General features: G+C 46.8%; 1 protein-coding gene across 1 annotated transcript; it reads right to left on the minus strand.

The window, feature by feature from the left end:
• Positions 1–2,900: 2,900 nt before the first annotated feature.
• On the minus strand, positions 2,901–15,664 carry OVGP1 (oviductal glycoprotein 1). Its single transcript, XM_006182895.2, is given in 13 exon segments — positions 2,901–3,379; positions 4,355–4,490; positions 7,581–7,697; positions 9,235–9,333; positions 9,335–9,421; positions 9,523–9,612; positions 9,614–9,632; positions 10,917–11,041; positions 11,536–11,701; positions 13,318–13,374; positions 14,377–14,581; positions 15,015–15,044; positions 15,640–15,664. Coding segments are annotated over 13 exon segments (1,635 nt in total).
• Between the last annotated feature and the right edge of the window lie 1,132 nt (positions 15,665–16,796).

A 16,796-nucleotide genomic window follows, 5' to 3' on the forward strand; every position in this document is an offset into this window, starting at 1 on the left:
TATTTATATATAAAATTACAGGCCAATATCACTGAAGAACATAGATGCAAAAATCCTCAACAAAATATTACCAAACCAAATTCAACAATACACTAAAAGGATCATACACTATGATCAAGTAAGATTTATCTGGATGCAGGCATGTTTCAATACCTGCAAATCAGTTGATATGGTGCACCATATTAACAACCTGAAGAACAAAAATCATATTATCATCTCAATAGATGCAGAAAAATCTTGTGACAAAATTCAACTCCAGTTTTCCAAATAAAACAAAATCAATAATTTGAAAAGATTTATGTACCTCTATGTTCTTTACATTATTTCTAAAAACCAAGATATGGAAGCAACCTAAGTGCCCATCAATAGATGAACAAAAACGATGTGGTATATATGTGTGTGTATGCGTGTGTATACATACATACATATATACATACATATATATTTGAATATTACTTAGCCATAATAAAAAAGAATAAAATGTTTCTACTTGTGACAACATAAATGGACCTAGAGAGTATTATGCATAGTGAAATAAGTCAGACAGAAAAAAACAAATACCGTATGATTTTACCTATATTTGGAATCTAGAAAATAAAACGAACCAACTGAACAAATAGAGAATCATTGATACAGAGAATAAACAGGTGGTGGCCAGAGGTCTGGGCACTGAATGTACTTATTATTTCTTTGATGTCACTGTTTCTAAATGTTCTCAGTGGTCAAAGTGAGGGAACATATTTATGTATGCATGTATTTGAATATTAATTTATGTATAAACCTATCTATATATTTTTTAAACTGTGATTTCATACTGATACCTCTGATTCCAACACCACAGGGTCCATTCTAGCCTTTCCCATTTCCCTGTTTGTAACTTACTTCTCTGACAGTGAGAAACCTGGCTTTCATTACCCACAGAATATTTACTTGTTTGTTTAATTCTGGGAAACACATAAATAGTTTCAGAATTGCTAATGTACACACCTGTAAAAAAACAAATTTGGTAGCTAGAGTACAGTGTCTGTGCATAGTCCCTTTCATCTGCAGCCTTTTAGTAAATACACAAAATCCTACTTTCTGAAGTTAATAAGGATAGTTCTTCTCCTTCCGAATCCCTTCAATAAGGTTATGTTTTCGTTTATGCTTTTAATTGAAGTATACTTAAAATACAATATTACATTAGATCCAGGTATCCAACATACTGGTCTGATATGTATATACATTACAAAATGATCACACAGTAAGATTAACTACCTGCTATCACCACACAATATTACAATATTGTTGACTATATTCTCAATGCTGTACATTACATCCCTCCAATTTGTTTATGCTTCCCTCTATTTGCTTGGATAATTCCCTACCACACTAACTCTGGGCTTGGTCATTTGACTTCCTTTGGCCAATGGAACAATAGTAAATATAATTCAAGAAGAGACTTAAAATTAGTTGCCTATTGGTGCTTTCTCTTACGCTTTCTAGTAACAGTGTGACCACAACCTTGTAAACTAGCCAGTTGAAGAGTGAGAGGGCTCATGGAAAAAGACTTCAGTCAACCCAGGTGAGGCCATGATAAACCAGCCCACCCTCAGCCCAACCCACCAGCTAACTGTAGATGCATGAGCCATTCCAGCTGTGATCAGCTAAAACCAGTCCAGACCATGAGAACCACCTAGTTGAACATAGCCCAACTTGCCAAGCTTTAGAATTATGAGCTAAAGAAATAGCTGTTTTGTAAACCGCTAAGTTTTGGGGTTGGTTTGTTTTGCAGCTTACTGATTTGTGACTCATGCTGTGGCAACATTGTCCTGTGGCCATGTGCCCACACTTGTGAGGATATCCCCTTCACCTGATTTGGTCATTTGTGATAGCTGCTTGGTCCCACAGGCATTTTAATAGGAGAACTTTATCTTAAACTCTTGGAGGCTGTACTTCCAAAAGAAAAGGTAACATGGGTGATAGGTCTGACACCCACTAGCATCTGTGTTTCCTGGAAAGGGAGGGCTGGAAATTGGTCCTGGGTCTGGCTTATGAGGGTCAGTCGTGTCCAGGAAATACTCTGTAAGTGGACTGCTGTGTGTAGTATATGGGAATTGGTGTTTCTGGAGGAGACCTAGGAGAAATGTACAGGTAAGACAAAAAAAATACTGATTTTTGTCTTCCACTCAACCACTTCTTATGGAGAGAATGGTGGAGGGGGCAGTTCAGAGACAGCTAAGGTTTTACAAAGTAGAGAATATAATTGGAAGACACAACTCCCTCTTTCTTTTCTCAGCCCCTTGATGATTGTGGAAAACTTCTCTAGAAGAGATTCTGGCTCTGACCAACAGTGAAGCAGCAGCTGTTCATGGCAGAAAGGGAAGCATATAATCTACATTGGTAAACATCAGCATGGGCTCGACACAAACTCTCTCTTTCCAAAAATAGTAGGAAGGGAAAGTGACCTTGAAAGAGAGAAGCTGACGGTTGGCTAGCATAGGTTATTTCAAGAAAAGAAATTCAAAAAACTCAGATGGATTCTTGTGCTTTCAGTTTATTCAAGAGAAAACAGATTAATTCACTGTGGCTTGGGGGCTGCTTTGCCCGAAGAATGGTTTATGAATGGCTGGGCACAGGCAGCTTCTGTCAGGGGACCTAGAAGAAAAGGCAAGGGCTTTCCCCAGCTTCTTCCACCAACAGAGCTCAGCATCCTTGACCCACAGCAGAATTTTTGGGGGATTTTCTTTCTTTACAGAGAGGACTTGTTGGAAGGTTCATTGAGAGGAATGGTTCCACTAGTGGGAACAAAAGGGCTGTCAAAAACAAGAGGACTGTGTCCTAGGAGCTAGATGACAGGGCCAGAGGGCAGCATCCAGTTTTCAGCTCATGTCTGAAAACCAAAGTAACCCGTCAGGGGGTCAGGGTGCCCTGATGTCAAATTCTCCTCTTAGAGGTTCATTCTGCCCATTGGAAGTGACTGTCATCTTTCCAGAGGAGACAATCATCTTCTCAGGGGCTACAGTCTTCCTTCTTGTGGGTAGAATCTTATCTCCAGTCTGAAGATGTACTGGAGCCACCATTATCTCTCCAGGGGTCACAGACTGATAGCCCAAAGGGGTCATGTTCTCTCCAGGGGTCTCAGTTTTCCCTTCTGGAGCTACAGTGTGATTTGCAAAAGACACAGTTTCCCTTGTAGGGGTCACAAGTCCACCTCTGGAGATTGTGGACATATTTTCAGACTTTCTATACGTCTCAGTTGCTATAGCCTCTCCTCCTGGGGGCAAAATCCACAGATCAGTGTTCAGATCCTTGGTCACAGTCAACCTTTCAAGGCCAGTTCTTGAAGAATTCACAGAAGTTGACAACCAAAATTTTGGCGAAGGAGTTGAGCTGAACTCTAAGAGAAAATCATAAGAAAGGAATGAGATTCCTGCCTCTTTCTTCCCATCGTATTACTTACTGGTAGGACAAGGACCATTCCAGGGCTAAAGTACCTGCTCCCAAACCAGGATTGGAGGATTTCCAAAAGCACCCACTTGAGGATACAGATAGAATCCCACCACATAGAAGCCCCGTTCCCCAACCTCATCGTGTTAACATGACCCTAGGCATGTGTGAGCGCTCAGTGGGTCTGCTGCATTTCCAGTGAGTGATCCCCAAGGAGGAGTCTGCCAGTTCTCTGTGTTTAGGTCCTCATTTGACCTTTGCACATTTAGCAAGACCTTGTTCCCAAGGCTTAATTCCATACTTGTTGGATCCTCAAGGAGAACCCTTTTATGTCCCCCATTGTGGGAGGTACCAGGGACAAGACTGAGGGCAAGGAGGCTGCTCCAGACATCACGTTGTAAGGAACTGGGTCAGAGTCCCATCTCCACCCCTTACTAGTTGAATTATCTTTCTGAGCCCTGGTCTCCTAACAGATTGAGGATTATAAACCATCTCCAAGGATGTTTCAGCTCTAGAATGCCAGGTTCCACCTCCCGACTGCCAGGGAAGTATCTCTTAACAAAGAGATAAAAAAAGAAAATTAATTTCCCTTTCTGGCTCTTGTCCCATGAAAGCAGAAAAAAGAAATAAAGAAATAAACGAACATATATTCAGTGTTCGGCATGAGCCAGCATGTTTTCTTTCCATATCTCATTTAGTTTGTATAATAATGTCACGAGCATAAGGATTATTCCCACTTTGTAGATGGGGAAAACAAAGCTCAGGGAGGTCAAACGGAGCATGCATCAGAGCCAAACTGACCTGGCATCAAAGCTTATCTCTGCCTTCAATGTCATGTTGCCTCACCTAAGATCTAACAGAAGGGCCCCACCCAGTGGCTGGTTACGCAACTTCCAACCCCAGCTTCTAGGTCACAGCTACTTACCAGCATCCACCAGGAGAGTATTCAACGTGTGGACAAGGGGAAAAGGGCCAGTGCCACAGAAAGCGCCCTTGACGTCATCTAGGTCCAAGGTCCACACCATGGCCCCCCCGAAATGCTCTTTCTTTATGAAAAATGCCTGAAAAATCAGTAGTCAGTCAAACCGCTGTCCTGGCCATCCTCTAGACTGGGTACAGTGACAAAAAACAGAAGGACTCTCGGAAGGCCACAGTGCAGGGTGGTTAGGCACAGAGTCTGTATTTCAGTCTAGCCTCTACCACTTATTAGCCATGGGATCTTGAAAGTGTTACTTACCTTATGTGTCTTAGTTGCCTCATTTGTAAAAAAATGAATAATAACTTTTCCCATATTTTTAGAATCCAAAGAATTCCTATGTGCACATGCTACAATATGCATGGAATTTGAAGATATTATGCTAAGTGAAATGAGCCAATCACAAAAGGACAAATATTATGATTCCAATTGTAGTGTACTTAGAGTAGTCACATTCATAGAGATGGTGATTGCCAGGAGTTGCGTAAGAGAAGAATGGGGAGCTGTTTAGTGGGTATGGAGTTTCAGTTTGGATGAGGTGATATTTACACAACAATGTGAATGTACTCAGTGCTACCAAACTTTAACAAAAAATGGGTAAAATTGTTAATTTTGTATGATGTATATTTTGCCACAATTTGAAAAAATTCTAAAAAAAATTCCTACATGTGAAATCCTTGGAGCACTATTTTGCACATAATAAATGTTCATGAATGTTAAATACTATCTCTAGCTCCCCAGCCTGCTAATCACCATTATCATCATACTGCAGGATAGATATTACTTTATTTTTAAAAACCACTTCAACAGATCTTCTATCATAGTGATGCTATAAAAGAGAGCAGATTACATTGTGCCCTTTTCACAGATAAGTAAATAAAGTCTTTTGCCTGTGATTTTTAAAACCTTACATATAACTAAAAGGCAGGGTTTAGACTCAAACCCAGGTTTTATTATTACTTCGCCAAAGCTCTCTGTCCAGGCTGATGGAAAAGACAGACTCTATCACACCCAAACAGCTGCATGACTTGGCCAAATCAGTTGGCTTCTTTCTGAGATTTGCTTTCCCCAAATGTAAAATAAGACAGAGGAACCTAATTATTAAGTATGCAACTGTGAAGATTCTAAGATTTCATCCTACTTTCAGGCTAACCAAATTAACCTGCCAGTTTTATATGTACACACACACACACACACACACACACACACACACACACACGATCTCTGGATCAGATAACTGACCATTACAACTCACAGCAAAAAGAACAGTCAGAATAGCACCTGGAGTTTGCTCTTCATGCCCCAGTTACCCAAAGGGTGATGCAAAGGAGACTAGATATTCATCTACATGTGCAACAGGGTCCACACTACAGAAGAGGAACCCCAAAATGATGAGATTCTAGCTTATGTAGGAAGCTGGCATATCTGGCCCTCTTCCCCGCTAGAGAGACTGAGATCTTTGCTCTGGAGAGTAAACAAGTCCTCTTTAGGGTGGGGACTCTACAACCCTTGCATGTAAGGAAATGGCTCTGGGGGAAAGGGGAAAGGCAACTTTCTAATTTTTAGTAGTAGATCTATTTCCTTTACTCAGAACGCCTGGACAGTGTGGGAACACTGAGAAATCCGGGGACAACTGTCTCCCACTGATTACCTCCAAAGCTTCTTTTAGCTCTGAGATTCTACGATGAAATCCCATAATCATCCTCACACTGGGCTCGGGCACCTCTCCAGCTCTGCAGGAACAGTAACTGCCCCTCAAAGCAAGCCCACCCTCCACAGCTGCTCCCAGGCTTTCCCCGGTAACAGAGGTCAACCCCCTCTTTCGTGTCCTATGGATCATATATTTAATTCCATCCAACTGGATACTTGCGTTGCCCTTGGCCTTTTTTGCTTGCGTAGTCCATTCCCATCCACAGAGTAGGATCCTGGAGGCTGAAAGCATGCTCTCTGCCTCTCTCCCCTCTGCAGGCCTCACTTAGGGTTATGCACAGAGGAGGTCACAGTGAATCTTCATGAATGCTGTCCTATTTTTTGTTCTTTCTACCCTAGATGTCCCCAAGGAACAACCAACACTTATGCCCCTACATCACTTACAGGAAGAGACACTCTGACATCCCTCTACTTTTAAGTCCTGATATACAGGCAACAGTGAAGTCCTGACAATTTCTCACTCAATGGCCTCTCCTCCCAAGCACCCCAGTCCAGATCCGCATTATCTCATGCTTGCACACTTCCCAAAGTGCCACGCTGAGTACAGTAGGATCACATGGGGACATACTAAAAGCCATTTCTAGATTCTTTTCAAGACCTGATGAATATTCAAGGGTGGAACTACATTTATCAAGTCTCTGAAGTGACTCCAAGCAGAGGCAGGTTAGGGAACCACCAGGACTAGTCATTTCTGTTCTAATTCACTATTAAAAAAAAAAACCTGCCAAATTCAATTTCATTTTCACTGCTAATAAGGGGAGAGCAGGTGGTCACAATTAGAGCCTAAAGGTTTCCAACTCGCAGGTCATACACCTGCTCAGAAACCTGATTTTGCCTGAAAATGTCCACAGGATGAAGGCCAAATCCTTCACTAGCATCCAAGTCCCTCTATAAACAGGCCAGCTTTTACTACCTTCTTTTCATTTTACAAAAATTCTTTTCCTCCACCTAAATTCTCCTTTGAATGTGCTTTGAACGAGCTTTCTGTACACACTGAGCCTTTCCCTATGTCATCATCTCCTCCTCCTGCTCACCTCCCTCAGGAAGCCCTCCCTGACTTCCCCACTCCTGCACATATCAGTAATATTCATGGTGTGCTTAGCGTGATCTCCCTCACATTGGTATTTATCTGTCTGGAACTTAACTGATCCAAATAGAAAAGAAGAGACCGCCACCAAAAGTCTGTTCCTCCCCTCAAATCTAAGATTCCTTCCCTTCAAAATAAAAGGGTTAGGCCAGATGGGATTAAGAAACTCCAGGTAGTTCAGGTATACCTGAAACTTACCTGATCAAGTCATCCTCACCTTTCACACTCCACTCAGTACACACGCACACACACACACACTCACATAGAGAGAGAGAGAGAGAGAGAGAGAGAGAGAGAGAGAGAGAGAGAGAGAACAGACAAGGGACTCAAAGCTGGAGGGAAATTCTAAGCTGGAACAAGAAAGGACCGAGTTCTCACCTTGTACCTGAAGCTGTTGTTATCATCAAAGCCGATCCAGTCCCTCCCCTTGTAGACATATGGGACATACTGAGAATCAATCCAGCGCTTCCTCCCACTCTGGACAAAGGAGCAAACCTACCAGGAAGTTCACCAGGTCAGTTCTGGGAAGCGCCATGGAGAGAAGCATGACCACGCTGTTCCTCGCCCAGGGATAGAGTCCAAGAATCCCTCATCAGGGAGTGAGAGGAAGAGGAAAAAGAGGGAGTGGGGAAGCCACTCACAAAGCCACTGTCTATTCTGGATTATTTCCTACTATCGCACATTCCTTCTTCCAATGTCCGTGATGCGTAAACAGATAGAGAACCAAGGACTGTGTGACATCCTTAAGGAACCAAACCAGAGTTTGGTAAATAATGTCGATACCAAACTACTACAGTAGCAAGCCTGACCCTTGACAAAACCTGTATCTTTTTCAAAGAGTTTTCAGGAATAAATATCTCTTCTGTTCATTGATACCAACATAAATTGCCCCATCTAGGTATTTATCAAACTAACTGTTGCATCTATAGTAAATTTAAAGGGCTCAAAGGCAGGGAGAACTAGGTAGTTACAACCAAGGAAGCATCTGAGCATAGACTGGGTGCCCAGCACTGTATAGAAGCCATATGCTGCAAAGATATGTGTTCAAGTGGGACTGCAGAAGTTAATGTGCAAGTCTGGGATTCGGTTTGGTTTGGTTCGTTAAAGGTTCTATCAAAATCTCTTTGCCCCATAATGTCCTTTAAGAACATTACTTCTATTGTGTCATTTATCATTGGATTAGTTGGAAAACATTTCTAGGCAGCCAGCACAGAGCAGAGACTGGAGAGGCACCTGCACTGCTACCTAAGGCAAGGGTACAGCCCTCCACTGGCACCCTACACGCCTTGTGTCTGTGTACCTCTGCCCTCTACCAGGGAGGTCCTTCTCATCTTGTCACTCCTGCCCATCTTGAAAGCTCTGCTCAAAATCCACCTGCTCCATAAGACCTTTCCAGATCCTGCCATCACTCGGTGCCTCTTAACTGTCTTCTCCTGTGTTTTATGTTCCCTTGGGGCCATGTCTCTTTCCTCCCCTCAACAGCAAGTCTTGTTGAGATGAGGATTAAGGGCAGTGGAACTGGGGTAAAGGAGAAAGAATCTGTGATAGAGGATGTCCTGGAATTGCTTCAAAATAATCTAGCGGTGGGAGGGAGGGAGTCAGGGAGCAGAGAGTCAACAGGACTGGCCATGAGTGGTTACTGACTTAAGCTGGGTGAGGGGTATTTGGGAGTCAGGGAAAATGAGAAGCGGTTATTCTATTCTTTTACCTTTGCAAATGTTTGAAATTATGTATACTGCAAATATTAATTATGTTTATTTAGGCCATAAAGTTAGGATTGACTTATAACCTTTAATATTCTTTTCCCCTCCATTCAGACTCCACCCAGCCCCTCATCCCTTAGAAAACATTCAAGCAACTTCCCCTGAAGAAAAACAGACTATCCCAGAGAGTAGAATCCCCTTCTGCAGCAAACCACCCCCTTGTCCTGTCTCCAGCCCTCAGCCTCACCTATGTCCCCTGTCCTTGCTCTTACCCGGGCTGGGGCTGGGGACGCCAGTAACTAACAGACAGAAGTCCCTATTCCTATCACCTCATAATAAGCCAAGAAGCCAGCTTGCTTGGTGTACTTTCCTGGAGATGCTGGTCCCACAGCTTCTGCCCGCAGTTCATTCTTAGAGGCTTTGAGGAGGCTGAAAAGTACGTCCATAGGTGGGGAATCCCATGAGAAGCTTCTGTGGGGGCACCCCAAGATTACGCCAGTAATTCATGGCATGTGCCTGCAGGTAGGAAGAACACAAACCCCTCCTTGTTACCAAGAGCCAATGGCCTGGCCTCAAGGGCAGATTTCTGGGCCGCCTGAGAGCTCTCCTTTCCTTACCGAAGATTTGGGGTCTCCAGGCGGAGAGAACAGGGGGCTATGGTGTCCTGTGAACTTTTCCCAGCTTCCATGGAAGTCATAAGTCAAGACTGTTGATGAAATCCAGGAGGCTGGCAGGGGCAGGAAGAGGAGACATGAAGCTTGGGCCAGCTGGATTTTCAAGTCAGGTCATCTAGTGCTAACTAGTTAACTAGCTGTGTGTTGGCCAACGAGCCTCCCTGCCATTTCTGCCTGTGGGGCCTGCCCCAGCTGTGCCCTCCACTTGAGAAGCTGCCATTGGAACACACAGCTGGTTAGGGACAGCCATGTATCAGGATCTACGCCATCTGGAGAATATCCAAGGGAGTGGGCAGGAGTCAGACCAGAAAGCAAACGCACCCAGGCCTGATACAAGCACGACAGAGGTCTGCATAAATTGTCATGTATAAGCAGTTCTGTCCCACAGCATAAAAGGGCTTCTGTCTATCTACCATTCAAAGAACCATTGAAACCTATCTCTTCCAGAAAGCTTTCCAAATGACAAAGTTCAGCTGAGGCTTGACCAGGTCATAGGTGTAGAGGTTTTAATTTAATTTCAATCTGGCCAAAGCCCTAAGTACCATAATTTTCTCCATTTTAAAAATAAAGCAGTTGAAACTCGGGTGGCTATCTAATTTGTCTAAGGTCACTCAACTGGGTGAAGGTAGGACTCCCTCAGTCCTGCCTGGCTGTAAGACCAACACAGGCAAACTCTGCCCCACTGGGTCTCTCACCTTTCCTGCCACATTGAAACCACTCTCCCTAAGTGTCATCACACCCATCATCTCTTTTGTTCTGCATCTGCCTCAATGTTCCTTCCTGTAAATATTTGATTCTTGAGCTTTGAGAAAAATTAGTCCAGAGTTAGCATCTCCAGATAGTGTTATGAGCTCTCCTTGTCTGGGTTTTATAATTTTCCATGAAGACCTGTGCTCTGAAAACTGGGCCTGGCTGGGCATTCCTACTTTTGTTTTAGTGGTAGTAGTTGGTAATTCATCAGACTCTCTGATGCCAGCCATCTGGCACCCAGTGTGTGTCTGCTGGGGACCCTGGGACAGCAGAGGCCAGGCCCATGGAGTCTCTCCTATGAGACCCAGCGATGGGCTATTCAGAAGACTGCACCCAAGAGGATGTTGTGGCATGGCCTGGTACTATATCAGCTCCCTCTGATCTCCTAAAGAAAGCCCAGGACACAATGGCATAATCCTTATCCCCACCTATGCTTGTGGTCAGCCTACTTCCCAAACAAGCACGCACTTACACCAGGGCAGACACACGGAAAGCTCGAGGACAGTGCTTGGGCAGCTCTGGGGTTTTGAGCTTGAGACGCCTCTTTCCCTCCAGTGTCCTGCCCCACCAAGGCAGCACCCACTCACCTTCCCAGAATGTGTGTTACATATGCTTTATGGATGACATGTGGGTCCCCAGACACAGCAGCAGAGAGCAGCAACCTTGGACGCATGGTGAGCTGTGCCTCCTTCTGGAAGGCAGACAGGAGCTCCTGGGAATAAAGAGAGACAGACACAGAGAACCAGACACATCAGAGTCAGGGAAGGAAAGTACCATCCAGGAAAACTTTATTTGTGGAGCTCCCTGAGCCGTGAGAGTCAGACACAGGTCCTGCCCACGGGCTCATGAGAAAGGTGGACGGGAGCCAATGTGGTAAGTCATTGAATAGAGGGCTGGCAGGCAGGTTCAGATTTCAGACTGCCCCCCTGAGGGAGTCTAGGAAGCTGCACAGAGAAAGCATCCCTCAGCCTGGAGAGCTGCACCAAGACCTGGATGTGACAGAGGAAAAAGAGCTACAAAAAAGACACCTGCTTAGCAGATCTTTTGCCCAAAACCTGCTCTTTCCAAGGGTGGTGGCAGGAAAAGAACATTCTGTCCCCACTCTGCTGCTTTTGCCCCTGGCCTTAGGCTCCTCTTATGCCCTGAGCCCAGATGTGATCAAAGTAGAATCATTTCTGGCTTTGGGAGTTGCCAGACTGGCCTTACTTCAATTAAGAGATGGAAAGCCCACCGGTCACGCCTGGGGCTGCCTCTGAGTCCAGGGTACAAGAAGAAGAGGTCCAGCCCATCGAAGTCATGTGTCCTCAGGAGAAATATAACTGAACTGATAAACGTCTTCCGGCTGGCGAACGTGGACAGCATAGTGGTGAACCTGCAGGGAGACCAGGGGTGAGGCCAGGAACGCTTTCTGCAGAACCACGGCCTCCCTACCAGGCCCCTGGCGTTTGCGCCTGTGGACGGCACAGCGAACATAACTGAGGAACAGAAGGGAGGTCTTTGAAACTCTTAAACCCTCTTAAAATACCCTCTTAAAATCCCCTCCCTGGCACTGGGGCTTCAATACGCAGGAGTGGGGAATGCAGGCACCAGGGAGGATTTGCAAACCACCACCTGCCCCTCCGTGATGGAGACACGCACACAGCTGCAGGCGCCTCTGCCCGCAGAAATACGGTACCCCGCTGGCCGGCGCCTTCCCTCTGCTGTGTCCTCACGGGCAACTAGTCGGTCCTGATGCCCTGTCCTGGCACTGACTTTCTCGGCCTGAGCCAATTAGGAGAGGAAATGTGAGCCAACGGCCAGCATTTCCAGAAAGATCTCTGAGCTAATGGGCTCATAACTTGTCACAAGAGTTCCAGACTTTTTGCTGTTTTGTCCTTTGGCTGTTTGATTGTTTTCTATTTTTCCTACTGTTTTCTCTTCCACAGTGAAGGTACTATTGGAAAACTTCTAACTCATTGGAGTTGAACTTTAAGCAATTCTGGGCTAGCCCCGCGTGCAATGATTAGAACGTTGGCCAGATTCAGGGGTAGGCAGGCCTGGGTTCCATTCTCTGTTGGCCATCGCCTAGCTGGGTGATCCCTGAGGGACACCCGGGTGGAATATGGCAAGTTCCTTAACTTCTCACTCTTTTGCCTTCTGTTTCGACAAATTTGGAATGTAAACAACCACTTTGTAAGCCTCTCCTGAGTGACCATGAGATAATGCATGCAAAGCCCCCGGGCAGTGTCTGGACACAGCAAATGTGCAAAGTGGTGGCAGAGAGAGGGCTGGTGTCAGGCAGAGCCGGTTCTCACCAGCAGCCCAGTCCTGCCTGCATTGCTCCTAGCTCCAGGCGGGCAGCTGGCCCTCTCCTACTGCTCATTCCTCTAAGGCAGAGAGGCAGGTGTGGCCTCTGCCCCTGGCCTCAGCCAGGAAAGAGGGGAAGAGTTTCTTCAGAGAATATGAAGGCTGTTTGTCATCTACACATTGCCTGGTGGAGGGTGACAGAGAGGAGGCACCACGTACTGGACACGTCCTTTGTGCCAAGGTGCTAAGCTGAGCGTCTTATTTATGTTACTTCCTTTCCTCCCATCCTATCCTCTGAGGCTGATATCATTGGCTCCATTTATAAAGCAAGGGAACCCAGGCCCTGTGAGCTTTAGGGTTTATTCTTGTCCTAAACAAGACTCCTCTCTTCCCTGAGACAACCCCTGCCTCTTAGGAAGGGTTGAGGGGACCATTGTGAGTGTCCCATTGTGTCCCTCATTTCCCCCAGCCCCTTTCTCACCACCTCTGGACCTGCCCTGTCTCCCCTCACTCACTGTGGAGGAAAGGTTGGGGAGCCCTGGAGTCCAGGGCCAGGTTGGGACTCTGGAAGTGTCCACACTAGCCTGTGTCCCCATGGCCAAGCTGGCTCCCGGACGCTGTCCTCACCTTGGGCCCGCCTGCTCCTCCTCCTCCCATCACATCCCTCCTCCGCAGAGAGAAGGTGTGACAGCACAGTCTCACCTCGATGTGCCGAATTTCCACCCTCCAATGGACAGCAGTGTTTTCAGCTTCCTGTTCCTGTGACGTGGGACAGAGTCAGTGAGCTGGGTTCTCACTCACTTGTTTGCGGAGCAGTGGGAAGTAGGGGATGAGGGGGGCACGCAAGGGGGAGGCAGCTGAAAGAGCCTAAGGAAGAAAGGAGCAGAGCAGAGCAGAGCCCAGGAAGGGAAGGAAGGAAAAGGGGGAGAGCAGCCAGCCCACAGGCATCGCAACCCAGGAACCGCCAGGCTGTCCAAAGTCCCCCAAAGTCCCCACATCCTCATGATGTGCCCCCCAAAAGGACGAAGCAAAGCAGCCTAAATGTTCCTCTTCACCCACTCTTTTAGTCGACAGACATTTACCGAGCACATCCTCTGGGCCACCGACTGCTTTAGGTGCCTGTGATACAGCAGTGAACAGATGGACAAGCTGCCAGCCCTCTCCGGAGCTTGTCATCCAGTGACATGGATTTGCCCCCGCCCTTCTATAACCATTCGTGGAGTGACAGGCCTCCGTGGACAGGAGAGAGCCCAGGAGTTCTGGGAAGAGGGACACTTCGGGAAGCTCTTATTGAGCTCCAGCTCAGCATCACCACTGACCCAGTCACTGGTGTACAGAAATACCACAGACACCAGCCCCTCCCTTGGGAGCTCACAGCTTAGGGGGTCGCAGGTGACAGGTGGTAACAGAAACACGAGCATCTGCGCAGCTTCTGTCATGCGCAGCCCTCTCCAAAGCACCTGAACAGCATTAATGCATGAAATCCTCACCACTGGGCTTGAAGGCTTGAGTTGATGGTTGCCAGGCAGAGGAGAGAGAAGAGGGAATTTCAAGCAGGGGCAACAGCAACCATAGAGGCAAGGCGGCTAGGACGAGCTCAGAGCGAATGATCAGCAGGGAGCTCTCAAGGCAGGGATGCTCCGCAGCCCCCCAGACAAGGGGTTCGGACACAAGAAGCAGAGGAAATTGATGACTAACTGGAGAAAAGGCTTAATTCTCTCCATCTGTAAAATACGACTCCCACACCCAAAGTGAACACACCTCTCCTTGAGCTTGTTGAACTCTGGGTAGAGGATTTTCTCATCCTGGGGATCCATAGCAACAATCTGGTTGTTGTTCATTGAGGCAAAGGCAAACACCAGGTGAGTGCAGAGAAAGGGGTCCAGGTCACGGGGCAGGATGGAGGCAGGGCCAGGCCGACTGATTGCCCACTTGGTGAAATAACACACCAGTTTGTGGGCAGCACCTGGTAGGGGAGAGCAGGCATTTGTTGGCAGAGACCAAGACGGGGATGGAGCTCGGCTTCCACAGAGCAGCGTGAACACAGCCTGAGAGGCCAGGCCACTGTAACACCCCCAACACACACCCTCCCAAAGATACACTGAGGTCTGGCCCCTCCCCCATAGCTGGGGTCCTGGTGGGGTGGTGGCGGGGAGAGTCAGGGGGTGGGCTAGAAAGCCTTGTGAAATACTGTTCAGAATGGATCCTTAAGTCTGAATCCTGGCACAGAGAGTGACCCAAACAGCAGGTGACTGAAAATCCTCTGCTGAGCTGCATTGGATCAGTGATCCCTGACAAGGGGGCCAGGGCAGGGTGGGGCTGCCGGGGACACTCAACATGAAGCACTTCTGAGCTGGGGACGCTCCCTGGCTCTGGAGAGGACCACACAGTTTCCTTACCATTGTGGTGTTTCAGCACAAGAACCAGCGCTGCAGGAGACAGCGGGGAGGAATTGCAGGGAGAGTCACAGTCAGTCAGCACGGAGTGACGCGCCCAGCCCACCCTCCAGTTCTGAGTGCACACGCCAGCTCGGCCCCGCAGACACACAAATGGGGACCACACACCCTCCACCTCTTTCCTCTTCTCTACGTTCAGCCAGTGAAGCCAGATCTATGTAAGTTCCTTTCCACTCTGATAAACACCACATGGATACACACTTGCTTTGCACAGGGATAACAATGACTTTTAGAAGCCCCAGCAAAAGCTCTAGGCCAGTGGTTCTCCAGCCTGGATGCAGATTTTAAAGGTGTGAAATCCTGGCTCTGCCCCCAGAGATTCTGACTGAATTGGCCCGAGGTAGAAGCCAGGCATAAAAATGTTTAACGTGCAGGCAGGGTGGAGATCCACTGCCGTGGTCACCCGTCCCTGGGCCCCTCCCGCCCTTCACTGTGTCCTGTCCCACTGCTACCTAATCCAGGCTCCCCATCCCAGGATGCTTCTCAGGCACCAGAGAGACAACAAGCTTATGAAGCCTTGTACCCTTGGACTGAGTGACATTGAGGGGCTGGGACCCGCTACACTCACCAACCCACAGCAACAGCTTCCCCATCTCAGTGGTCTGAGAGCTGCAGGTGTAGAGCTGGACCCTCTTTATATTAGCTTCCCCGGGTACAGCCCTGAGACAGCATTGGGTTAGCCCAGCTATGCACACACAATACCAAGAACAGTGACTAATGGGCGGCTGCCCTGGAGTCACAGTGACCCCAGCATCTCCCATCCTCCCGCTCCAGCAGAGCCATAGCTCTCAGATCCATCAAAGCAACATCTGACAGTGGCAGGGAGTGGGTGTCCACCGTGGGCCATGGCGAGGGCAGGGCAGTGCTCAGCCCCTCTTCCTGGAATCTAGCCCCACATGGACTGAGCATGAGGAAGAAACACTGACGGGCAGCAGTAATTCTTTTGTTATAAGATCAAGGGTAGGAAAGCAGTGTAATGTAAGTTTAAAAGCCCCAGTTATGGACTCAGGCAGGCCAAAGTTTGCATCTCAGTGTCACCAGTTAGAAGTTTTATCATCTTAGCTCTTTGAGCATCAGCTTCCACACTTGCAAAATGGATATAACACCTGTACTTACCTTATAGGGTTTTAAACAAATTAAAGATATAATGCACAAGACTGTTAGGTCAAAAAAAAAAAAAAAAAAGACGGTTAGGTTAGTGCTTCGCATATAATAAGGGCTCAGTGAATAGTAGCAGTTATTCAGGATGCCACAAGATTTGCCCAGCAGAGCAGGGTTCTCAGACTCAGATGCTGACACTCACCAGGCAGGTACGTAAATGGGTGAAGTGCAAAAACAAAATAATTCACTCTCCACTTTACTAGAAGAATAACAGTTGAAGCCCAGTGATACCCATCAACTAACAAGAAGCCTCTTGGTCAGGAGGCAGCAGAGATCGGTATAAACAGGGACAGTACTGAGTAGCCACTAATTTTTGCCCTGCAGTGAAACATAACCTGTGTTTTTGGAGGATTCTTCAATTTCACAAGAGAGGACAAAAATCTGAATTATTGTCCTTGTCAACAATGTTTGAGCCAGTATCTAAGCCAATGGTGAGACTGTGTCATGAATTAACAGTTCATAACGAATGCAACTCTGGACACCTGGGAGCCAATTTTTTAAAAACACAACAATAATATGAAGAATAAATAAAGTAGGTCTATGAGCCAACGTCTTTACCATCCA

This window comes from Camelus ferus, chromosome 9 (assembly GCF_009834535.1).
Source record: "Camelus ferus isolate YT-003-E chromosome 9, BCGSAC_Cfer_1.0, whole genome shotgun sequence".
NCBI lineage: Eukaryota > Metazoa > Chordata > Mammalia > Artiodactyla > Camelidae > Camelus > Camelus ferus.